The sequence below is a fragment of the Coffea arabica genome, chromosome 2c (genome assembly GCF_036785885.1).
Source record: "Coffea arabica cultivar ET-39 chromosome 2c, Coffea Arabica ET-39 HiFi, whole genome shotgun sequence".
NCBI lineage: Eukaryota > Viridiplantae > Streptophyta > Magnoliopsida > Gentianales > Rubiaceae > Coffea > Coffea arabica.
Window position 1 is genome coordinate 15,630,156 of NC_092312.1, and position 25,003 is coordinate 15,655,158.

The window sequence follows — 25,003 nt, forward strand, 5'->3', positions numbered from 1 at the left end:
TTTTGCAACAAAATTAAACACCTCAAGAGTCTTTTAACAAGGGCACTTGTTAGCCCTTTTTCTTTTTTCTTTTTTTTTTTTTAAAAAAAATTTAGGGACTTGGCATTTCAAGCTAAATTGAATCAATTGCTCGAAGCGGATTGTGAAATTCCTTTTTACGTATTACCTAATTGTGTGCTCTCCCTTAAGGAATGGATTTTCAGAATGTGCATTTAACTATTTAGGAAGGCTCCTTCAAAAAAAAAAAAAAAGAGTTATGTAGGAAGGTATCATTATGTCAAATATTAACAGGATGACAAGTATTTAACTATTACTTAGGTGCCGGACGGATTGAAGAAAGATCCAAATTTCTACTTGTCCCAGAAAAGAACTGACCTAATACACTTTTCTTTTGTGTAAAAAGCTAAAAATGCTGAGGATTGGCCAAACTCTTTCGCCGCCTTCTTTACGTGCTGATGAACTGCTCCAGTGCTTTTTAAAGTAAACTGCGGACTCAAAATGATTAATTGAAATGATATAATAATTCACGGATCCAAGCTTATAAACTAAACTTCCGTTACTTTCCGAACGCATGTAGAACTTGGAATGTCAGGGATTAGGATCTTTTCCATTGAATTTCTTTTCATAGTTTCCTCCATTTATTCGCATCTATTATTTTATCTCTATAAATCATCTAGTTGTGTTATTATTTTTCTTTTAATTTTTAGATCAACATACTAAAAATTGATATTCTTTTAAGAATATTTTGATATTTAATTTACACGAAACATTTAGACGGTAGAAAATGAGTCAAAGTAATGATTGATCAGAGGGTAAAATTTAGTCAATTATATATGAAATTTTGTGTATAGCCAACACAACTGATGAAATATACTATGAATAGTGTTAATTTTCAAACATATTTTTAAAATTAATTTTATTGGGTGTAAGGTGGAGAAAGAAATCCTTTCCAATGCGACGAAGAGAAGCTTTGGTACGGAATAAGAGCTGAAGCTGTGATCCTTAAATGCTCCGAGTACTAACAGAGGATGTGTGAGAGACAACTGGACATGGTTACCCTCCTAGTTGACTGCGTATATGTAGACATAGTCCAAATGTTGAAAAACCTAAAAGATTGAATTTTTGTCTGGCGCCTGATTGCAGTAGAGTTCCAGCAACTAAATCGGCGAAATTGCTCTGATCGACAATGATCACAACCTGTCACATGGCTTTGCTTGTGAAACTCTAGCAAATTTTTGAAGCATCAATAACAGCCCCGTAGTTGATTCCTCCTACTTGTTTGTTGGATTTCTTGTCTGCAATTAGCGAAGGTGTTGTAGGAAAGCCATTGGATTAGGACCTGCTTCATTACTGATCAGATGGTTCTGCTAATGAACCTATCATTCCACCTTGTTTCATTCACCTCACTAACCTGTGGTGCTTTGACCCCACATGTTCCTTGTTCTTGTCCATATGATTGCTTACTGTCTTCTGTTGCAGCGAGTGCATTAATATTTGGATGCTAACCATACAAGCTGAGGATAAATCAATGCTTCTGCTTTATTTTGCTAGATGAAAATGGGTGGAGATTTTCACCAGTAAATTAAAGGGAAAATATACGTTTAAGATCGTCACTTCACTTTGCTTAAACACTTGCATCCCAGCCAGACGGTAAATGTGTTTGCCAGAAAAAGAGAAGGCCCCGGAGGGGGTAGATAGGAAGTAGACTCCCGCAATCCTTCGTCTATATTGTGTGGTTCATATCCTCATTATCGTTGGCAATTCTTGGGTTCAAAAATTTGTAGTCCATCCTTATTATCACTTGGTACGATATCACTTGATATCACTTGATACGATATCGGGACGATATAATTTCGAGATACTCGACTCGTCGAGACGTTACCGTGAAGGGTTGAAATGGCTGAGTCACACCGAATCACTCCGACCCATCCTGAGTCAATTCGAATTTTTATTATTTTTACTAATTTTTAATTATTTTTATTTATCATATTTTTTTACAATTTTTAGAATATTAAATATTTCAAAAATTCGCATTTCACCGAAACCGCTAACAATACACCGAGATCGATATGAAACGATTCAGGCCGCGACCGCAACCGCAACCGGGACCGCGACTTTGAACCATGCTCGGTATGCGTCAGGTTCGTCATATGAACCTTTGCAAGCACTTGATCATCTGATTGACCATCTGCGAGGCAGATTACACATTGTTGATTAAAAGACAGGTACCATGGTTCTTTTCTTGTTGTAAGGTTGCAGAGAGCTTTCTTTCTTGAAGATTTGAACCTTCTGCGCATTGTATCTTGGTGGCCATGGAGTGGCAAGGCTAGTTTAGGCAGCTTAGCAGACTGCTGACTCCCAAAACAGATCGTATAGGTTTTTAAACCACAGCTGTCTCATTAGTTTACTCTTTTCCAACATTACAAATCTGGATTTTAAACTCGATGGCCCTTCAATATCCACTCTGAGAGTTTCTTCACATGTTATTGCCTTGCCTTGTGATTCAATATCCACTCTGAGCTCGTCCATTGGATTTATCTTAATTGACGCCTACTATTTTCAAACTCTATGTATGATCGTCTACAAAAATTTATTTAGACGAGCACGATTGCTGAGGCCTGGGTGAAAAGTTATAATTCATACCAACTCTGCTTTTCAGATGAGCTGAATCCATAGAAACCAAAAAAATGGATAAAGTTGATTTAACTTGTATAATTGTTTTGTAGCCTCTGAATTTCGCTAAAGGTAGATTTTTACATGGGCTTTACAGCCCTGATCTCTTGTAGGTAAAAAAATTCAAAAAAAAAAAAAAAAAAGAAGAAGAAGAAAGATAAAGATAGTAAAGCTCTCTTGTCAAAACTGCAGAGACTTGTGGTCTAACTAAGCCTTTACAGGGAGTTGAGTCGAGAAGTGAGATCAACAAAGGCATCCTCGTTGCAGGGAATTGTTAGACCCCCCATAGGATGATCATAGCCAAACTCTTCCTCTGCTTTGCGTAACAAATCCTGAAACGTAGGATGATTCAAGTATGATATGGGAAGCACAAATCGCTTCTTTTCCATCTCTCCTACGTACACCGCAAAATGGCCTTTAGGAACATCTGATTGACGATTTCTTTGCAGAAGAGATTGCAGTTTGTAGATCCCCATGAGAACGAGTAATTACTTCTTCTTCTTCTTCTTCTTGTTTTTTCTAGTTAGAAAGGGAATCTTGAAAGTTGAAGCTTGATTTGTAAAAGAAGTGGATCGAGTGGCTCTTGGTGGTATGGTAAGTTGGAGGGTTTGTGGATTGTTATGTATTTATAGCCTCCTTTGCTATCTGCTATATATTACTGGTACTTTTGCCTTTTCCGTAAAATAATACGGGGCTGCAACCGTTGTGGAAAGATGACGCGGTATCAAACTATCAAAGGGGTTGGTGATCATGAATCATGATGGAGAGGGGCCTCAGCCTCAATTATTAGAGCCTCACATGGCTCTGCCCAAGACTCCAATTTTCCATGCATCATCCATCAGAACCCCACTTGCCCCAGCTGAAGTCATATTTTATTTTTCTGAACTGAAGAAAGCATTCCGGGCCGCAATTGCTGCTAATGCCTCCAAAACCAAAACCGGCGATCGTACAACGGAAAGCTTTGACAACATATAATTCCATTATTCATGTGGGTTGGCTCTGATTTTTTATTAGACAAGTTGCCTGCGGAAGGAATGCAAACTAATTTGTGGCCGACAACCGAGCGCCATGTGCTGCTTTCAGGACATTTATCAAGCTCTCTGATTGCTAATACTACTCACACTGGATATGTATAATAGTCGGAGGGGATTCATGAATTACTACTACGTGTTCTTGAAAACTATCCAATAATTTTTGTCTGAGGGAGCTGTTCTTCCGTTTCGTTCCGTTCCAGGAATTTACTTTGCTTCTTGATCTTGTACGGCACTGTGGATCTCTCTCAAATGAGTAGAGTCCTCACAGAGGGCGGATTGAGATTCCTCGAGGGTATAATATATGGAGCTTAATGAGACCTTTGCATAATTCATTTCAGTTGCTTATTCGGAATGCCAGAAGCAAAAATCAGCTTCTCATATTGAGTATTCCCATCTCCAAATGCAGTTGCCACCTGCCCACCATTCTCCACGTTCTGCAGATCAATCATTAACTGACTCAATGAGCTAATAATATTCGTTTTCTTATCGAGTGCACTGCTCACACAGATTTTCGACTATCAAATCGTCCAATCCAATGTTGGATTGAAATAAGGGCGTCCATACCTGCCCCACCAACCATTAAAAAGAGACAATAATTGGATCATATTCACGAGTTTAGTCCTCCTGATGAGCACCATCTCCTCCATTCTCCGTCACAAATGCACACGTCCTTCCAAGTACATGCGATTTTTTTTTTTTTTTGTGTGTAATCATTACCCAATTATCCAAGTACTGTCTATCTGATGCCATTTGCTGCTATGGGGACTCTGAAATCCGGGTCCTTCCTTCCTATCCGAATGCGATTTGCTTTTTTTTTTTTTTTCCTTTTTCCGACGGCTTTTTCGTTACTGCAGTATTTAATGGTGTTGTGACAGACTTCAATTTATCATTCACGCCATCACATAGGTTTTAATGCATGATGATACTTAACTTCTGTTCAAAATTTAAATTCCTTTTTCACATACAGGTCATGCATCCAAATCCGCTACTACAATAGAAATTACCCCAAAAATACAAGTAGTATATATTATGCAAGCATTTCAGGAATTATGAACTGCTAAAACGCGCTTTGCACCGCCAAGTTACTTGTTTCTTCCTGTTAGTACTTGGCTCCTATCCGTCTTTTTAAAAAAAAAAATTTATGTCCTTTTTATTTTATTTTATTTGGGACAATCCTTTCCTCTTGCTCTGTCTAGATGATGAAATTCCAACGATTTCTTTCTTGGAAAGTAGATTTTCCTTTTATGGTGATAAATTTTTCTGGATACATGCTAGTGACTATTGTTGTCCAAGTAAATCATGTATAGCTTAGGAGAAGATGATAGGTAGACAGTGGCGTGGCTCGCAACGGATCTTCTGTCCCATATCCTGTGCCATTCTCTGTCCCACTTTTTATTATATTGCTATTTCTCCTTCATAAACATCATGTTTTAATTCTTTTTTATTTCCTTAAGATCCAATAACTATTAATTGAGTAATACACAAAATTTAACAAACTCAAAAAATAAAAATGCATAAAAAATGAGATTTTTTATGAATTTTCTGCTATAGTTTTTAATTTTCTATTATATATTGCTTTTTTGAAGCTATTGTATTTATTTTTTACTTAATTAATAGTTATTGGATCTTAAGAAAACAAAAATAAAAAAACAAAAAGGAATTAAAGCATGATGTTTATGAAGGAGAAATAGTAATATAATAAAAAGTGGGACAGAGAATGACACAGGGTATGAGACAGAAGATCCGTTGCGATATTGGCTAGTGTTCAATTAGTGACACACCTACACAACAAGAATTCACCAAGACAGCTCTTAACTTTACAAGTTTAAACCATATATATATGGCCTTTTTTGTTTGGGGTAGGAAATATGCTGGTATTAAGTAATCAAATATCTGCGTTTGGAAAAAATATTTTATATCTGCATTTGTGTTTCAAGAAAGATATACCCTCATTGACTGTTGACTTCTGACTAGATTTTCTAAAGAAAATATTTATTGATGTAGAAATAAGAATGTAGTACTGATTCGATTTGTTAAAAGGATCATCCATATATAATGGTGTAGTACTACTAATTAGCTTGAAATTTATATGCTATCCAGCAGTTAAAAATTATCACTGCCAATCGGCAATCAAATTTAAGCACTTCTGAATCATGTACAAGTCCTCCTCAAAGTAATAAAGTAGGAAAACTAGGGGTTTCAAATTATAAGAGCTAGGTAGATAATGGAATTTAAGTACAGGAACTACAACCTATATGCATGGTATAGCAGTATCGAGCAATCCCTTAATCGTTATTGTGTAGGAGAAAAGATAAACATGGAATTGCAGTGTAAAAATGCATTTCTATAAGAACAGAAATATGATAATTGGAACATTTTGTTTTTCCTCCTTATAATTATTTCTTTTCTGGGCCATAATACTGCGTATGCCATCGAAGCTTCCAACATGCTGGGCGCAGAAAATTATTTGCTGCTAACAAAAATGACGCTAATTTTCAGCCAGAAAAACCCAAGTTTCAATATATGGACTGGCCTGGGGCTGCAATATGCATTGTAACAGTAAAATTCCCAACAATGAAATAAGAGTAACAGTCTTATGTGTGTCATATTAATTAAAATAAAAATAAGAACCCTATTTAATTTCTGCTTTTCCTCGTAAGCTCAGCAGTCATTCAAGCGAGACGCCATATCAAGAAAGGCATTTCTGCTGCATGGGATGGTGAGGCCTCCCATGGGATGATCAAATCCGTTTTCTTCCTCTGCCCGCCTCAATAGATCCAGGAACAAAGGATGCTTCAAGTAGGACAGAGGAACCACAAAGCGGTACTTATAAGGCTCTCCAACGTAAACTGCCAAGTGACCCTTTGGGACATCTGCATTGCTGGATACAGCAGTTGGTGATGCATGGCCGCCATGCACACCAGCTCTCGACCTAAACACTTGCTTTGCATGAACCATGGCAGCTATCAAGCGAATTCCCATAGCCCAATTCTCTAGATTGAAGAGAAGGATATGTATATATGAGGACTTTGATGTATAGGTTGAAGAAGAATTAATACTTGGGGGGTTGCTGCATATTTTTCTGCAACTGAGTTCTTGTTTATAGGGAATAATGGTGGTCGAGTAGTATAAAAAATAAATAATGGTAGTCCTATGGCTACAAAGGCCCCTGGAGTTAGCCATGCAACAGACGTGTCCGCAGCAAATTGAACCCCATGCCCAATATCGTGGGACCAAGTTACGCCCTAAACAACAAGACTAAAGACTGTGCTTCTTGCATTATTGAGGCAGGGAGCCAGGGAGGAAGAGCTCATCCTCACAACGCTACTCCCTTCTTTCCCAACTTGTATGTGTGAGGAAATTCCTCTTCTTAATTTATTGCTATAATTGTTTAGTGTTTTCTAGCCGCGGTTTTGAGGGGTGAACCGCGACCGCGGCTGGTAACGCATTTCCTGTGTTCCTGATCATCAAATTATATATATCCTTAATGTGTTGCTGATATCAAAAGCATTCTACGTTTGTACGTACGGGCCCTATTATGTTCCCTGCCAATCTACGTACATTTCTTCCTTTACCACCAAATTAAGCCATTTGCATTGTTGTGTCTCACCATCGTGAGGACCCTGATTAGACGAGTGGCAAAAATATTGTTGTGCATTAATTCTGTCTCTCTAATCAGTAAGGTGATAAGAATTGAAGCATATATGTTAAGTCAGCTTCGATGGAGGTGGGTTCATCCTGACTTGGAGCTTGAGGTCCAAAACTGAAGCATGTACGGGATTTGGATCAACCCATCAGCTGGCTGCTTACAAACTGAAAAGAACACCAATCCATGGGTGTGGGTCAAGGGATCGAATCCCTTAGCCCGCATCCTTTTCCAAGACTTTTTGAAAACTTGACTGACGGATGCAAGGACACCTGTTTGATCCGGTGACAATTCAGTCTTCTCTAAGTTTCTCATTGACCTCTTAGATTTACTCTTCCTTTCAGTGTAAAGTAGAAGCAGGTGTAGAATAGATATTATCGTATCCAAAAAAAAAATAGATATTTTCAGACATGAAACTGATCTCTTCATGGTGCAATTTTGCGTTGATTCTCAAATTAAGCGAGAAATATGATACTGGTGCAATGTACGGGTGCACTTTGACCATTATCCTAAGAGCAAGCAATTTAAGTGAGGTCTCTGACTCAAATTCCGAAAGCTACCTAAACAAATATTAGGTGCCATCCTTCGCGTGTGGGATGAAGAACCCAAACTAGCTATATCTAATTATTGAAAAATCAGGTTTCGGGACTTTATTGGACGCAAAAATCTTCACTGCAAAATTCTAAGATATGATAAATGTAAGGAAGAAGAAGCCGACAGATGATATATTCATTTATTTTAACGTAAGGGGCGTCAACAGATAAAGGCGATGAAGATGCCAGTCGAACAATTAATGTCGTCGGATAAATTCTCTCTAAGTCTGTGGCGGAGATGAGGCGCATCTCCGGGAGTTGGGACGTACGTATTTGCCTACTATTTGTGTGGGCTGCGATGGTAATTAACCGTCCCAAACACTTCTAACATATTTTGGTTCATACATCTACGAAAAGCTTTCCTCCTATACGAAGTTTGTAACTATAAAAATTAGTACAATTTGTACTTATAACCTTTCTTTTTTTTTTTTTTGTTTATTTTCTCCGCCGGCGCCGGGGCCGCGGCCGGGAACCTCGAGATTTGATGAAATAGCCACGGTCGGGTCTAGGCCGCGAGCAAAAATGTGAAGCTGCCCTACCTTGGTTTCCATTTCACTGTGGGAGGATCCCATTGAGCGTTGTTGTGAAGCCTGATTTCTGCCCTTGGTTCTCACAACTGTCAAGTCTATTCCCAAACAAAGTCGTTAAGTGAAAAAAACCAAAAAAAAAAAAAAAAAAGGAGAACCATTAGTTTATGAGAGAAAACGAAAAAAAAATGAAAAGAAAGGAATTTTTAAAATTATTTTTTTTTCTGAAGTTGACAAAAGAAAAGTCATTTATTGCATTCTACTTCTTTGAGATTTTATACGTAATTTCTTGTTGTAGAAGACTTCTCTCGGTTTTTAGTGGTTTTCACCATTTCTTCCCATTTTGCAGTAAAAATTTTTGGGCTAGAGTTTCTCTTCTTTTATTTCCATTTATTCGGGGAAAATTAGCAAAGCGGAACTATCATGTCAAAGTAGTGGGTCCGATTCTCATTAATCTATTTCCTTATGAGCTGCAATACCAAAAATCTCCCGAATAGTAGAAAATTGGACTTCTTTTATTTTAATCTTAAATTGCTATTGCAATATGTTTCAAATGAAGCCTAACTTGCATCCATAATAAATTCTCAACATTTTCAACTTTTAACTCTTTATTTTTTTTTTTTTTTTTGAAAGAAAAGAAGAAGAAGAAGAAGAAGAAGAAAAGATCAATAATTTATGTATTAAACTATTTTCTCGTTTTACAAAATTTTCGTGTTTATCTTCCAAGGGTACACATTCAGGCTATTCAGCTCAAAAAATGGAGGGTCTTAAAGCAGAAATTTTAGCAATATGCAACACTTGTATTGTACAATGTGGATGACACAATCGGTTGCATTCCCAATCTGTATACAAAATTGAAGAGACTCAATTAGAGGTCTCTATTGTTAAAATTAGACGTACAAATCAGTGAAATCCTAACACTAATGAAAATGTAATGTACCAACGGATAGGTTAAAGCTGCAGGCCTCCATGCAAGGGGCACATTCTATAAAGAATTCAACACAGAAGTGAGATTGATGAAATAATCTTCAGAGCATGGAAAGGTGAGACCTCCCGTGGGATGGCTGTACCCAAACTCTTCCTCAGCCCAGTGCAACAAGTCTTGGAACAAAGGGTGGTTCAAGTAAGAAATTGGTATCACAAATCGCCTGTATGTTTCCCCAACATAAACTGCAAAATGGCCTTTAGGAACGTCATTAGTTTTCGAAATGCTTCCCTTTTTTGGTGAGATAGTCTGGCGAAGCTTTTCTTTAGCTTGAGCAATTCCGGCTAATTGGACGCCCATTTGTGGAATAGATCAAACGGAAAGGAATAGAGGAAGCTTAGGTGATGAAGACTCTGAAGTACCTTGAAATGTGGATGACAGCTAAAGAAAGCGAGTTAATTGATGAAATGTCATCTTAGACGCCTCAACATATATAGCATCTGGAAATGGTAGAAACGGCGAGCACTTGGGGAGTGTAAGCTAGTTGAATTATGAGAGTTGGCAAGCACATCAGGTGAGGAAATTGGCAAGGGATCACATGGTTTTGCCTAATCTATTTTGAGACACATTGCCCTACCACTTTGAGCTTGAGGAACCACAAGCAGTAATGCAACTTGATAGGACTACTTTTTTCGCTAATAGCGCCACATCTGTTGCACTAGGAAAGCATTCTCTAACCTTTGAAGATTTGTTTGTTTTTTTGACACCAAACACCACTTCTTGATATCACAAACAATATTCTCCAGTTCCAAAACACATTGAACCTAGACTTTTATATTCAGGTGGTATGTCTATGCCAATTATGTCGAGGACTCGTGGGGCTTGTCTAATGTGCAAGACTCAATATTACATATGTTTGGAATCTGCTTGCACAGAGAAGTACCTAGATGATTTGGACTCCTCAAGATTGACAAAGGCAGACAAAGTATAACCACAATTTCAGAAAACTACCAAAGCCAGATTAACTAATTTTTTTATAAAAAGTTCATCCCTTCAGTCAATTTGGCATAGTGATCAGTGGTAACCATTACTATGCTTGTCGCCAACGGTCCTAAAATTGTAATTTGAGCTGGCTGGCTAGTAAGCCTATTGCAGTAAAACTGCTAATTATTCTGCTAGTGCTGATGGAAATTGCTCAAGAGTAAATTGAAAAATCCACAGAACTAACGAGTTTAAGTTGTAAAATATGGTAAAATGAACTCAAAAGTATGTGGCGCCTTAGAAAAATATGAGTTTGTCCTAAAAGGAAAGGGGCGTTTGCCGTTTGATGTTAGATCAGTTGACTGCTCCTGTGCAGACAATATGGTGCCCGCCCTCATTCCGTGATTTGACTCCGAATTTCAGATTTTAGCCCTCTCTTTGGTTCACGCTAGGATTACAATCAATACTCAGTTATATGGCTGGTTGTGGAGTGGGAACATGAACAAGAAAGACAAGTGGTTCAGAAAATAGCGTAAATTAATAACGACCTAAGAACCAGAAAAGGCAATCAGCTTATGACTTGTTCAACTCGTCATATCTCTGGATAAGATCAATCTTATATGATAAAGGACATACTTAGTGTTGATATATGCCAATTTTTCTACAAATTTTATTAGGTATTGTTTGATATCAAAATAATTTAGTTAGTAGAAAAATAAGTCTTATTAGGATATTTGTTAACAAAAAATATATATTAGTCTGTTAACGAATATTTTACCTATGATTTATTAGGTAGAAAATCATGTTATCAAGTAATTTTTTGTTGAGACTTTTCAGAGAATTGTTAGTTGAATTGTGTTGATTTGTTTCCTTGTAAACACCATCAATAGGGTGTTTATGAATGAAGAAACAAACTTATTTTCCAATTTCATACAAGTCTTTTTATAAGTCATTTTTGCAACACTAAGATGTTGTTACTAAGTTTATGCCCCAAAAAATCCATAAAGTGGTATCAAGAGCCTATATCTTAAGGGTTTTAGTCTTTTTCTGAGAGTGACTGAATCTGGTAAGAATCGCTTTTTTTATTATAAAATTATACACTCAAGCTTTCAACATAAAAAATGTTAGGAAACAACATCTTATCCAATCCTCCAAATTTTATTGGTGACAACTACCAAATTTGGGTTGTCAAAATGAAATCCTATTTGGTGGCGGGTGATATTTGGGATGTGGTGGAAACAAATTTAGTTCTTGAATTGTCAGAATATCCAACTATTGCAGAGATAAGAGTTCATAGAGATGCAGTAAAAAAGAGATAAAAAATCATGACGTACATTTATTCAGCAATTTTTAATACAGTATTCATAAAAATTATGGCTTGTGAAATTGCAAAAGAAGCTTAGGATACTCTCAAGGTGACTTTTCAAGATAATGACAGAACAGAACAGAACAGATGCAAGTCTTGAATCTTAGGAGAGAATTTGAACTCTTTAGGATGAAAAGTACAAAAAACATTAAAAAGTACTCTGATAGACTCTTAAATATTGTGAACAAAATCAGATTGATTGGAGAACAACTTTCGGATAACATAATTATGGAGAAAGTCTTGGTGAGTTTACTACAAAGAGTTTAAGTCAAGATTTCTTTTGTTGAAGATTCAAGGGATCTCTCTCAAATGACCTTATTAGAATTGATCAATGCTTTAGAAGCATCAGAACAAAGACGAGTCATAAGAATTAAAGAAGTCATTAAAGGTGTTTTTCAAGCAATAAATAAAGATCAAATTCGACAAAGTGACAAAAACAATCAAGAGAAAAATAGCAAAGATAAAAAGAAAACTGGCAAAAGTTCTCCATATTCACACGGTAAGAAAATCTCACATCTTTCAATATATTGTTGGTTTAAACCTAACATTTAATGTAAGTTTTGTAAGCAAATGGGACATATGAAGAAAGTGTACAATAATTAAGGAAAAAGAGGACATCAAGGCCAAATGATTGATGAAGATGCGGAGCAACTTTTCATGGCCACTTGTTTGCAAGCAATAATTTCAGTACTGAAACTTGACTAATAGATAGTGATTGCACTCATCACATGGCATATGATGAATTTCTATTTAGAAAATTTGACAAATCGCAAATCTTCAAAGTCAAAATTGGAAATGGAGGTTATATTGAGGTGAAAGGCAAATGTAGTGTTGCTGTTGATTATGGTTCTGGTACTAAAATTATTTCTCATATTTTGTATGTACTTGAAATTAATCAAAATTTGTAAAGTGTTAAACAGCTATTGAAGAAGAATTATTCTATCATCTTCAAAAATAGGACTTGTGTTATATATAATCCCGTTGGGAATGAGTCTTTCTCAATGAAACTAAAAGACAAAAAATTTTCTTTGAATTTGTCAGAAATTGGCAATTCTAAAGTACAGTATCGTGAACTAAAAAATTTAGATGTTGCTAAAATTCAGGAAGAAATCATTGATGAGGCAATTGAAGGAGCTTACGTTGTGAAGGTTCATGAAAAGCTATCCAAAGATAATGGGGGTGACAAAGTTGATAAAAAAACCATACAAAAATTTGAAAAATTGTTTTATATCTGTAATAACAATCATTTTTTGTATTGTGAATTTCTTCTTCACGCTCGTCTATTATGTATAGGAGTTTCACTTTCAAGTTGTAAAGAAATCATTTGGATATATCAGAAAATTTGGTGTTGAAAAACATTGCAAGATTGATGATCAGATTGCAGACATTTTTATGGAAGTCTTGTCCAAAACAAGATTCAAAAATTTGAGAAGCCAATTCAAAATTTGCAACAAAAGTGACAAGAAAGAGTGTTAATATTAGATTATGTTTGATATCAAAATAATTTAGTTAGTAGAAGAATAAGTTTTGTTAAGATATTTGTTCAAATATATATATATATTTGTTAATAAATATTTTATCTATGATTTATTACGTAAAATATCATGTTATCAAATAGTTTTTGGTTGATGTTTTTGTTAAGATTTTTTAGAGAATTATTAGCTGAATTGTATTGATTTATTTCCTTGTAAACACTATAAATAGGTGTTTATGAATGAAGAAACAAGTTTATTTTTTAACTTCATACAAATCTTTTATAAGCCATTTTTGTAACATTAAAGTGCTGTTACTAATTTATGCCTCAAAAAGCCAGCACTCTGTCAACTGGTTTTATACCTTCCAGATTAACGACATATTTCTATTATTTTCTCTTGCATGTGTCAACAAACCTTTCCGCTATTAGTAAGTGCTATCAGCATGTTGAGATCACCCTGTTATGTCTTTGTAAGCCGGATACCAGAACAAATTAACAGTACTACGTAGTATACATGATATTTAGACACCGACATCTGCGTTCGTTCAGCATATGAGGGCCACCAGTTTTGGCCCTTGTAGCATCATAAATCCTAATGCACAAATCGATGGGTCTAACAACCGTTCTTATAGTTCATTTACAGTTTTCCCTCCTGGGTGTAAAATTTCAGAGTCAGTAGGAATCACTAGTGTTACTTCAATCTTAAAGAACTTGATTCAACTTCCTTTGCTCTCCGGGGGAACCATAGCACCTTTTGACCAGAAATTTGCCTCTGACAGACGAGCATCCAAGTCGATCAATAGGGGAAACATTGTAACAAATGCGAAATCCAACAGCAACGATTGCGGTTCCTGTTGGGCTAAATTCATCACTATTGTCTGAACAAGTGAATGGTTGCCTTTTTTTCTTTTTCTTTTTCTTTTTTCATTAATGATGAAATGAACCAGGCCTATAGGATGATCAAATATATCATTCTCTTATACTCGATTTCTTCTCCTGAAATCATTCTGTTTCAGATAGGGTGGTAGCAGGGAATCCTTTAGGGCTCCAATTTGTAGTACAAAATTTGCAGAAATTTTAGTTGTTCAATATAGATTTTCAGCACAGTGGATGCCATTAGTGGTGTTACCTTTACCAGCACTCATAATGCATTGCAATAATTACACGTCACTCTGAGTTCTAACGTCGACAAATACCCTTAATTTAGGTTTTGTCTTAACTGTTGAATTCTGCTCTGAAATGCGTATGAAACATGATTTAGCGAGGTTTTCAGCATGGAGATTAGTTGGTATTATTCAAAAACAGTAAAATCTAGATTAACTAAGAAAGATTAATTATTTCATCGCCGAATGCTTGCCAAACTATAAAGTACTTTTAAGGACGAAATCTGGACTTGGGATGCTTCAAAATCATTATGCAGTCAATGAAAGCGGCCACCCGGGCTTAATATGTTCAATTTCAAAGGAGGCCCTCTGCCTCTATTCTCTATGTTCAAGGAAGTGGTAGACCCTGTACTCAGTGTGACGGAGCTAGGAATTTTTTTTTGGGGGGGCCAAAATTTTTTCCTAATAAAATTATCTTAATATATTATGTTCAAAATAATTTTCTTCTATTTAAATATATGACATCTAAAAATATCAAATATTAAATTTAATTATAAAGGTACGTCTATTCATAAATATGCGGTACAGTCATAACAAAAATTAACAAAAAAGATAATCTTTGATTAAATATCTTATAACATCACAAACCATCCAATTTGCATATTATGAGAAGATGCTTTCCAATATGTCACCTATGCAATATATATATATATATATATAACCATGTAATATAAATATAACTATTTTCAATTGAAAGAAGATAAAAGTTATGTTAACATACTTTGAAATTTCAACATCTTTTCTTAGAAGTAAATTGAGCTCTACGCTCTTTCATAGAACTAAATTCATCTATAATTGAATCACTGCTAAATTTTTCAGCAACTTCCTTTTCTATATACACAGTTAGACAATCATTCAAAAAATTATCTTCCATCTTGTTTTTGAGCTATGTCTTGATTATTTTCATAATTGAAAATGCCCACTCTGTAATTGCGGTTGATACAGGAAGAGTAAGAACAAATCTAATCAATCTATCAATAAGAGGATATATCACTGATTTTCTTGTCTTCACCAAGCCTTGACATAACTCATGAATACTAGATAATTCTTGCAATTCAGGATGATTTGGAATGTCGAGTTTAAAATGTTGAAGTTCAAAATGTTGAAGTTCTATTCTTAAACGTACTAGTTCTTGCTCCATAAAATTATTCGGATAGAACTTCTCTGCAAGTTTACAAACATCATCAATCTTGAACAGCATAAATCCATTTCTAGGATCTAAAGCAGTGCTCAAAACAAGCAATTCCATGGTATGATCATTAAACATGCTATGTAACTCTTGCAATTGATAATCAATTGTTGCAAGAAATATATCCATTCGATAATAATGCTCCACACTTATCTCATCATGATGACTTCGAGATCTACCACGTCTTGCAATATATTGAGCATTCATACATGGAATATCAATTTGATGTTGCTCAAAAAATAATTTAACTTTCACCAAGAAATCATCTCATCCCAAATCTCGAAAATTCTTCAGTAGCTTTGTTGTGCTTGAGACAAGATACATTGCATTCAAAATATCTTGAGATTTACGTTGCAATGCTATACAAAAAAGATGAGTAATTTCCACAATGTCTTTCATAGGATGCAAAGTGAAAACAAACTTAAAAGATAACAACTGATTTAAAACAAAATTTGCATCTCCACGTTGAGAGTATGAACCTCCATCTACTGCAATGTTACTTAAAACCACACAAGTAGCATTTAACATTTTCAGTAAACTAGAAATAGAATCCAAATGAGAACCCCAACGAGTATCTCCAGCTCGTTTTAAAGTGCCAATTTGATTAAGCCCCCTTCCAGTTTCAAGTTCACCATTAGCAATCTTAGTAGCAATTTCAATTGCTTGAGTCTCCTTTAATTCATCATTACATTTGCTAGATGTAGTAACAATGTTGATGAAAACTAAATTGGAGAAGAATTGGTGAACAGAAACTACTTCTCTAGAAGCTGCAACTAAAACAAATTGAAGCCTATGAGCCAAACAATGAATGTAACGGGCATATGGATATTCATGGCAAATTAAAGCTTGCAAGCCATTCCATTCAAAGATGACTAATCATATATATATATATATCAATTCTGATAATATAAACTTAAATTATAAAAATTTAAGGGGGGGGCCAATTTTATTTTACACACATTTATATATTATGAATTAAAATTCTCAAAACTTAGGGGGCCATGGCCCCCTCTGCCCCCTGGCTCCATCATTGCCTGTACTCTTTGACCAATTTACATGGTTCTGAATTCTTGACCATGAGCTGGGAGACAAAACCATGTGACACCCTGCCTGCTGTTATCTAGATCTTTCGGGCATCCATCAATGACGTTCCTGGCCAACATAAAGCATCTGATACAAAGTTGTCATTCTTCTATATATATATATATATATATATATATCCTCATAAACATGATTCATAAGCACAGAAAAGTGTTAAAATCATAAACTTAATTTTTTCTTTGTCCAGTAAATCTTCTTTTTCCTTATCTTATACAAGAAATAATCCAGCCTGAAGAATGGCCATCCGTCTTCCTCGAATTGTTCAAGCTAAGCAACTTTTTAGGCAGTATTCATTCACAAAATGTAATGCTGCTGCCAGTGCCACAGCTTGCCTAGATGTCCCAAAGGGATATTTTGCTGTATATGTTGGAGAAAATGAAAGGAAACGATTTGTGATTCCCATTGCTTACCTGAACGAGCCCTCATTCCGAGACCTGTTAAATCGAGCTGAGGAAGAATTTGGGTTTGACCATCCTATAGGAGGTCTGACAATCCCCTGCAGAGAAGACACTTTCATTGATATCACTGCTCGCTTGACTAGGAGCATGAGTTAGCCAAGCCAGACGTACAACTTCGGCACTGCTTAAGCTAGCAAATTTAGGCACTTTTTTGTAGCTTGATGCAAGCCAATTTTTGTTGTACAGCCTTTTTTTCAATCTTCGCAATAGAAGATTGTGGACAACACAATACCATCTCAACAGTCTGAAAACAATTTGTTCATTTTCCTGAAGCCGCGTGATCGAATATTAAATTTGTATTCATTCTATTCCATATTGAAAATTGACGGTAGAACATGAATGATTAGCATTATTTTGCTTCCAATAAACATTGTTGGAGTTCCAATGATACTGCAGTTAGTGAACTAATCCCCTTGGAAACCTCAAGGCTTTACGCTGAAAGTTTTGTCAAACAACAAAAAGGCGTGGTCTTCTACTGACCAGGAATAGTGGGCTTCCCGCTAGATTTGAGTGAAGGCGTGTCTTCCTGAGCTGGATGAACATCACGCCTCGTTAGATGGCTTGCAAAAAAAGTACATGAATTTCAAATTTTCGTTAAATTTACACCTCTTTTGTTTCTTCGGAGTACCCGGTAAACCTTCTACTCGGCCACTTTAACATCTATATTGTGGAAAGCCAGTGAAGGCTGATGTTTTAATTTGGAGAATAGATCCTCCTGTAAACCAACTTCTTCCAAGGCCCATTGCATGATCCTTTCTTTAAATAGCAAAAAAAAGATACAATTTTGGATTGACTCCTTCAGAATCAATTCTCCTTTATCGACCACATTGTTTTCTCAGCCTTGCCATTCATCGTTCTGTAATATTCTTTTAAGAGGTAATAGTATACTTTACTTTGCAGGGAATCCCCAACGTTGAAATTGAATGTTGATTAATAGTCTTTGTGATGGTTCAAAACTTATAATGCGGTTCATCTCCACAGTGGCTGTGTTATTTTTAATTTCTGTGTGTGCACTAAAAAGCATGTACTTTGTTGAAGCTGTCGTCAGATGAAGTCTTTTGAAGCATGTAATCTTTGTCCTAAAGTTAATTTGTGACACTGTCTCATTTGGAGAAGATATTCATTGTGCTAGAGTGCTCACTAAGCTCTGGAGGAATTCATCTTCAAAACAGATTTGATTGTTTTTTTTGGCCCCTTCTGTATTGGTATCTTGCCTTGGGAAGACCAAGATCAAATGGAAGCTATCTCAATTTTTTTTTTTTCAATTATTTGTTGTGCAGGTAAAGAGTTTATATTTTTCCAACTTAAGTTTCATATGCTTTGATCTTTTGACTAATATGGCTCATTATTGATGTACCATAGGACTTAATATAGACCTTCCTATCTTAGGGTTGCAGTTAAAGCGTCATCTTCTCTAAACCAATTATCACCACATGAGAAGAATGGAAATTCAGATGCCTTCTCCTGTCTTAGTTAATTTAACAGAGACTTAGAATGCATTTGATAAAACTAAAGTCTGAAATCTAAATCCATTAAATTATTGAATTGTTAAGTATTAAATTTAATACATTTGAGTGCATATTACATTCAGTGCTAAGTGAATAACTTATTACTTAATTTTAGTAACAAATTTTGCTTACAAAATTCAGTGTCACTTAATTAATTCAGATGTTTAATTTTTGATTATCAAATAGCTTGAATATGTTAAGATTTGAATCCATTAAATTTAAGTGCTAAATTAGATTATCAAACAGGCCTTAGATAAAACATCACCTGCATCAAGTTAATAGGTACGTGCCAAGGGATACGTGTGGCATAGAACATATCATGGTTTCATTTTCGTTTGGAGGCACTGTCATGGGATACCTAGTCATTAGTCATATATATGTGTTCAAAGTGGCCAAACTTTGCTGCAAGTTCTTTTGTTGCAATTTGTAAGCTTGGAGACATCAAACACCGCTAAAACTTCTGTTGCAGAACAATGGTTAAGCTGGCTATCAAGATGCCTTAAATTGTTCAAGCCATGCGAATTCTGGGGCATGTTTTTTCTATACTAGTAGCTTCTTATGTACCAATAGGCCTCTTTGCGTTCTATGCTGGAGAAACCAAGAAACATTTTGTGATATGAGGATGATCGTTTCAGCCCGGATAGTCTGGGGCCTCACCCTGCGAGATTACTGGAAGTGCCACCTCGGCGCGTCACTTAGCGAGGTGGTCGTGCCCCGTTTATCACCTCGGCGGAGATCTTCAAAGCGTGAGCCGAGGTGATGCCCAAATGACTTGACAACTGTGGAAAGATGATGTGACCCCTGACATATCTGACACTTGGCGGAGAGCTGTTCTGACACACGCGCCGCCTAACTCTGATACCTGTTTCGGCGCACCTTTTCGCAAGGATATCATGTCAAATTGATATGATATCCGTATCAGATCTCTCGGAACCCGTGCCAGCAATCCCTCTTCAAATCAGTCTTCTATAAATACTCAACACCTCTATTAAAAAGCGGGATGACCAATTTCTGGTAAAACTATACTGATCTCATTTACTATATTACTTTTTCACTACCGAACTAACTTAAGCATCGGAGTTACACCAGGGAATTCAGTCTCTCCTGTAACCTAAGCAGGTGACCTCGTCCTAGTGTCTTGCCGAGGACAAAACACTCCTTCAGTTCGGAAGGTTCACCCAGCAGGACAGAAATCACCTCTTCATGATACTCTAATCTTATCCAAATGCTCCTTGATTCCAGAATTTGCTAAGTTGAAAGAAGAGTTTGGATTTGTGTATAATACCGGGAAGAAGAAGAGGGGGAAGGCGGTTTGGGAGGGGGTTGTTTACTATGCCATGGAGGGAAAAAGTCTTCATTGGTCTTACTTCCTAGTTACACTGTCACAATTGAAAATGTGCATTTGGTTTATGAGGATGGTCATTCTGACTCGACTTAGTCCGGCCGAGCCCCATTCCCCGTCAGTCTAATAATGGTCACCTCGGCCCTGACCAATCGAGCCAAGGTTTTCACTACTCGGGGATGTCTACCCGTCCTGGTCACTTCGGATATACTCCGCCCACGGATGATTGAGGTGGTCGTACCCAATATCTGGAAGTGGTGTTATATCTGACATGACAACTTAGATCCTATCCAGTGTCCTGACACCTGCAGAGTGGACAGGACCTCTGTCACACTCTGCCCACTGTCCACTACCCAGAGTTGTCCAGTCAGACTGATACGCTGTCTCAATCGGATTTATGGGAACTTGGATCCCACTGTCCTTTCCCTCCACCCTATCCCATATAAATATCAACATGTCCCACTAAGAAGAGGGGTATGAAAAACTTATTACCTTTCTAAGAACGCTACTCCACTTTCGTTTGTAAAAAAAACTAGCTAGATCGTGAGAGAAAAACCGAGGAACTTAGCCCCGTCTTTGGTAAACTGAGCAGGTAATATCCGTGCCACTGCACCTCAATTAGGAGATTACCCCAGTCATCCGGTGCAGCTCTCCAAGCCAGAAATCACCTCTTCAGTTTATATAGGAGTTGTAGATCTGATGCAAGATACTTGCTTTTCGGTTATGAAACTTTTTGGTCCATTTTCTTCCTTTTCGCCTCAGTTCATCTGTCTCACAATACTTACTCCAGTTGCAAGCGAAAAATTTGAAGAGAATAAATGTGACATGATGCAGTGTATAAACTTTTCACCAGGGAAGTGATAGCAAAAATTATATATAATGCGCACCTCTATGCTACAGAGGCAGCTATGGGTACTCGAGGGGATATTTGGGGCACCAGCACCACGGGTTTTTCCATGTTTGATTTTTTACATAATTGAGGAATAGAATTTTGTGCTATTCATCAAAGAAAACTCGTAGATGCAGAAGCCCCACGTTTGGAAAGTCAAATCCTGTTGAAATGGTACCTTTTGAGTAAAAGAGTTTCACAACTCTGATTCAAAGGCAACTGTACAAAACAATCTGCTTGCTCTACAGTGCAAAAATTGTGTTTTGCTATACCAGCTAACAACTAGTATTGTTTAATACCGCGTGCCGTCTCGGCTAACTCATATTTCTACCCAGGCGAGAAGTGAGATCAATGAAAATGTCTTCTCTGCAGGGGATTGTCAAACCCCCCATCGGATGATCAAAACCAAATTCTTCCTCAGCTTGGGTTAGTAATTCTTGGAATTCAGGCTCATTCAAGTAAGCAACGGGAATCACAAATCGTTTCTTTTTGCTTTCTCCAACGTAAACCGCTAAATAGCCTCTTGGAACATCTACAGAAGCTGAAATGGCAGCATTAGATGTCAACAGAGAGCGCTTAAGAATTTGCTTAGCTTGAATAATACGGGGCAAACGGATAGCCATTGTTCTACAAGATGCTTCCTTGTATTAAATCAAACGAACAAAAATAGAAGGATTTAAAGGAAAAAGAAAGCTTGTATGATGTTTTACGAAGAGCTGTGTTAATCAAGAAAGTTATGAGCGTATATATAGAAGCATGACCATTTTGTTTATGTAGTAAAGACTAAAGAGGCTTTCTTTGGACATCAAAGACAGGAGTAATGAGATTGAGCCATCAACATTATCACATGGTTTCACCGCTCAGCTAATGATCAAGATTTTAGAACCACGTATCCTTTTGAAGTGTAGCAGGGCCGACAACTTTCTTTAACATACAGCAAGGAGGACCCCTTTTGAACTTGAAGTGTCAAGACTGAGAGGTTCAATGATTGCACACCAGAATTTATTAGGCTAAAAAACCTTTTTACCAGCTAATTCTTACTGTAATCTCAAGGTAATTTATAAATTTGGCAAACGTTGGAGGATGAAATTTAGTACCTAATGGAATTTGTGTTTATTCACCATTCGTCCTTGCAGTTATTTTGAGACTGTATCAAAGAGATATACAGGGCATTACAGCGTTCTTTTGTACACAATGTACTTCCTCACATAACTGGTTTTTTTTCCCTATTCCTGATTCCGTTTGGCCGCCTACGGTTGCCTTTAACAGAAAGAATTGTTGAGTCAAGGACTCAAGATGACGAAGGATTTGGCTTTGAAACGGCGAGGCTTTCCGGAGACCCTTCAAATTCTTTACAGTTGATTTGAGAAGCTTCGAGTCATGAGCTTGAGAGCGCAGACGGGCATTCTTCTCTTAAAACTCTTCACCATCTAAATGTAAAGAACCCAGAAACAATATGCTCATGAATTCTCGCGAGCAAAAAATTGGTCTCAATGGGAAATATTCGAGTTGGTTCGTTGGTCGTTTTACGAGTCTCTTGCTGAAAACCTTGAAGACTGACAACTGTTTGATGTTATTCCCATGATAAACATTGTGCCAGTAAATAATTCATTACTGCCTTTGTAATGACTCTGTGTTAATATGAATTGCAAACTAGAAGTTTGATGTTTACGATGCCTACACGAGCATGTACGACTGCTAGAGTGGCCTGGAATGTCGTGGCATGTTCCCATAAAAGGTTTCAACTTCAAAGTTTCAACATTTTTGTCGAGTTGTCATGTAGGCTTGCTACCATATTATGGAATGAAGGAAGGTTAGTAATTCATATCAGCCACTTCATTCATGCTCATACTTGTGCTAGCAGTTCTTGTCCTTTTGACATTTTTTTCCCATTGGATTCCTTGGATGGGGAATATGTCTTCCATCACTGCATTTTGCCTATTTTCTACAGCATGTTTTTGGTAGGATTCTGGAAGCCTTGTTATCTACTAATGACTACATAATTTGAAAAGGAGATACTTCTCTGATGCATTTATTGAGTCTAGAGTTCTTTTGACATTGGAAGTCATCAATCTGGATACGTTATGAAAATTTGAAGACCTTGAATTTCCCTTTTTTGTAAAGACATATTAGGCCAGTGGCAGATGATGGCAGGGTTCAATCAGTACATTGCCCAACTTGCCACGCGAACAATTTGGCTAATTACTGTGTAGAGCCATCAACGGACATGATATGCCTTACTTGTCTCTGCCAACGAAATGATAATTCCATCACCTCTCTATTTTTATGTCAAGAACACGCTAATGCAAAATATTTTGTGTAAGAAATTTTGCTTACTATATGTTGAACAACCAATGGACATGGCATGCCTCCTCGTTTGTCTCTTGCAGAACTGTGTGATGCTCAACTGCTCATTATCTAACTAATTCAGGTCAGAATAGATTGAAACCCATTTTGCAAGGCAACCTGCTTTGCTTAATATGTGGAGCCATGAACCAACATGATATGCCTTCGTTGTCTCAGCATAAGTAGTGATGCTAGTCTTTTCACTAGTTTATATCCAAAGAACATTTTCATGTGATTTGCCTACTACCCTAACCTTCTCTGCTTGTAAGTAGTTGTAACAAATTATAAAACTTTTGATCTATGTGGCTACTTGGTCATTGCAATCAAACAAAACAAAATAATTAAACAACTGGAGAAGTTAATGCAAATAGCATCTGGCACCTAGGTCATCAATTATCTATTACCACCATCAAGGTCTGATGTCTATTTCAGGAAGCTAAGGCACAGCCATGTTAGACCAAATAATATATGTTATTGCCTGGACCACCATGTCGAATTTTTTTCACCACTCCCTGATATCTAAAGATTGATTTTCTCATAGTGTATATATATCTACTCTAACACAAGCCAAAGCCAACTTAGAAAAACCTCTTGTTTTCAAACAGCAAGTATCAACCGAGAGTTGGAGTCTTAGTATTTTACCAAGGATAATGGGTATCCAGGCGCCACGAATTTTTCATGCTAAGCAGATCCTTAATAGAATTCTTGAAAATCCCCAAGGTACAGATAGACCAAAAGGCCACTGTGCAGTTCATGTTGGTGAAACCAGTTGGAAGATATACGTGAAACCAGTGTCCTATCTTAACCACCCATCATTTTGCCACTTACTACACCAGGTTGGAGAAGAGTTTGGCTTCTGCCATCCAATGGGAGCACTCACAATTCCATGCAATGAAGAAATCTTCATCAATCTTTGTAACTTATGTTCACTATAAGCAAGAAGAGAAACTGATATGGATTACCAATAGGAGGCGTATGTCTTAGCACATTTGACTAGAATCTGTTTAATCCGATTTTGTACAAGGAGAAACTAATCTTTTTTTTTTTTTTCTCTTTTGGGCGATGGCCGTGTAAATATTACTTGATGGAATATATTGACTTCTATATTAGCATTTTTCCCTTTCTTCGTTTGTTAATTAGTATCTGCAGTCAAACAGGAAGCAGCAAATACATGGCTGCACATTTTCAAAAGTGGTTGTGATCAAGCAACCACTTGAAAATAGAATGTGGATCTTCTCTCAAAAAAAAATGTTGTGTAAATTTCTCTCTGTTGCAAAAAGCATGTGTCCGTATTATCTACTTAATATGTGGTTGACACATCTTAATTGGTTTCGCCACCATCTAGTTGGTGTTTCAGTCAATATGATGCTCAATATCTGTAGTTTTAAGAGTTACTCAAACTACTGATCTTTGGGTTGCAGTTCCTCTCATCACTGGAATTGTTTCTTGCTAAAATCATGCAAAAAGTCAGAAAAAGTCACCTTGTAAATATCTAAATGAAAATTCGATAGGTAGACAGACTTTACTACCTCAGAAAATTCAGAAAAAGGTTTTTACTGGCGCTTCAACAATGTTCATGTTCAGTGCAGACATTACATGACATTCTCATTTTAACTTTGCTTTCTGTTTGAAATGAATATATAAGTTAATTGTGTTAAATTTGATTTTAAGTTCTACTGACCAATGATTTTGCATATTAAATTTGATTTTAATTGTGTTATTGTACATTTCTTTGTCATTTCAAGAACTCCAAAACATATCACTATTCCCCAATGCCTGATAGCATCC

The 25,003-nt window shown here is 36.6% G+C and overlaps 7 protein-coding genes across 7 annotated transcripts; 1 reads left to right on the top strand and 6 right to left on the bottom strand.

The window, feature by feature from the left end:
* Window positions 1-2,675: 2,675 nt before the first annotated feature.
* LOC113731187 (auxin-induced protein 15A-like) lies at window positions 2,676-3,303 on the bottom strand. Its single transcript, XM_027256299.2, has one exon. It carries the CDS (start codon window positions 3,147-3,149, stop codon window positions 2,889-2,891), a length of 261 nt encoding a protein of 86 aa, XP_027112100.2. The 5' UTR covers window positions 3,150-3,303; the 3' UTR covers window positions 2,676-2,888.
* Window positions 3,304-6,368: 3,065 nt separating this feature from the next.
* Window positions 6,369-6,689, bottom strand: LOC113731186 (auxin-induced protein 15A-like). Its single transcript, XM_072076779.1, has one exon. The coding sequence runs from the start codon at window positions 6,687-6,689 to the stop codon at window positions 6,369-6,371; it is 321 nt and encodes a 106-aa protein (XP_071932880.1).
* Window positions 6,690-9,309: 2,620 nt separating this feature from the next.
* Window positions 9,310-9,833, bottom strand: LOC140035073 (auxin-induced protein 15A-like). Its single transcript, XM_072074561.1, has one exon. It carries the CDS (start codon window positions 9,756-9,758, stop codon window positions 9,459-9,461), a length of 300 nt encoding a protein of 99 aa, XP_071930662.1. The 5' UTR covers window positions 9,759-9,833; the 3' UTR covers window positions 9,310-9,458.
* Window positions 9,834-15,268: 5,435 nt separating this feature from the next.
* On the bottom strand, window positions 15,269-15,778 carry LOC140035519 (uncharacterized). Its single transcript, XM_072076780.1, has one exon. It carries the CDS (start codon window positions 15,776-15,778, stop codon window positions 15,269-15,271), a length of 510 nt encoding a protein of 169 aa, XP_071932881.1.
* A 60-nt stretch (window positions 15,779-15,838) lies between these two features.
* LOC140035520 (uncharacterized) lies at window positions 15,839-16,734 on the bottom strand. The gene is made up of 2 exons (XM_072076781.1): window positions 16,628-16,734; window positions 15,839-16,361 (listed from the first exon to the last, which is right to left on the bottom strand). The coding sequence occupies exons 1-2, from the start codon at window positions 16,732-16,734 to the stop codon at window positions 15,839-15,841; spliced, it is 630 nt and encodes a 209-aa protein (XP_071932882.1).
* A 104-nt stretch (window positions 16,735-16,838) lies between these two features.
* On the top strand, window positions 16,839-17,309 carry LOC140035072 (auxin-responsive protein SAUR23-like). The gene has a single exon (XM_072074560.1). The coding sequence runs from the start codon at window positions 16,909-16,911 to the stop codon at window positions 17,224-17,226; it is 318 nt and encodes a 105-aa protein (XP_071930661.1). The 5' UTR covers window positions 16,839-16,908; the 3' UTR covers window positions 17,227-17,309.
* A 2,950-nt stretch (window positions 17,310-20,259) lies between these two features.
* LOC140035521 (auxin-induced protein X10A-like) lies at window positions 20,260-21,516 on the bottom strand. Its single transcript, XM_072076782.1, has 3 exons — window positions 21,189-21,516; window positions 21,048-21,111; window positions 20,260-20,413 (listed from the first exon to the last, which is right to left on the bottom strand). The coding sequence occupies exons 1-3, from the start codon at window positions 21,490-21,492 to the stop codon at window positions 20,260-20,262; spliced, it is 522 nt and encodes a 173-aa protein (XP_071932883.1). The 5' UTR covers window positions 21,493-21,516.
* Between the last annotated feature and the right edge of the window lie 3,487 nt (window positions 21,517-25,003).

Bases quoted from the DNA above. Each gene is read 5' to 3' on its own strand.
- LOC113731187 (XM_027256299.2), bottom strand. From the start codon at position 3,149: ATGGGGATCTACAAACTGCAATCTCTTCTGCAAAGAAATCGTCAATCA.
- LOC113731186 (XM_072076779.1), bottom strand. From the start codon at position 6,689: ATGGGAATTCGCTTGATAGCTGCCATGGTTCATGCAAAGCAAGTGTTT.
- LOC140035073 (XM_072074561.1), bottom strand. From the start codon at position 9,758: ATGGGCGTCCAATTAGCCGGAATTGCTCAAGCTAAAGAAAAGCTTCGC.
- LOC140035519 (XM_072076780.1), bottom strand. From the start codon at position 15,778: ATGAATGCTCAATATATTGCAAGACGTGGTAGATCTCGAAGTCATCAT.
- LOC140035520 (XM_072076781.1), bottom strand. From the start codon at position 16,734: ATGTTGGCCAGGAACGTCATTGATGGATGCCCGAAAGATCTAGATAAC. The intron at 16,362-16,627 runs GTAAATTGGTCA...TTTGGCTCATAG, and splicing joins GGTCAAGAATTCAGAACCAT to GCTTCAATTTGTTTTAGTTG.
- LOC140035072 (XM_072074560.1), top strand. From the start codon at position 16,909: ATGGCCATCCGTCTTCCTCGAATTGTTCAAGCTAAGCAACTTTTTAGG.
- LOC140035521 (XM_072076782.1), bottom strand. From the start codon at position 21,492: ATGGCTATCCGTTTGCCCCGTATTATTCAAGCTAAGCAAATTCTTAAG. The intron at 21,112-21,188 runs GTTAGCCGAGAC...TTTGCACTGTAG, and splicing joins TCGCCTGGGTAGAAATATGA to AGCAAGCAGATTGTTTTGTA. The intron at 20,414-21,047 runs GTACCATTTCAA...TATATGGGATAG, and splicing joins GAAACTCTTTTACTCAAAAG to GGTGGAGGGAAAGGACAGTG.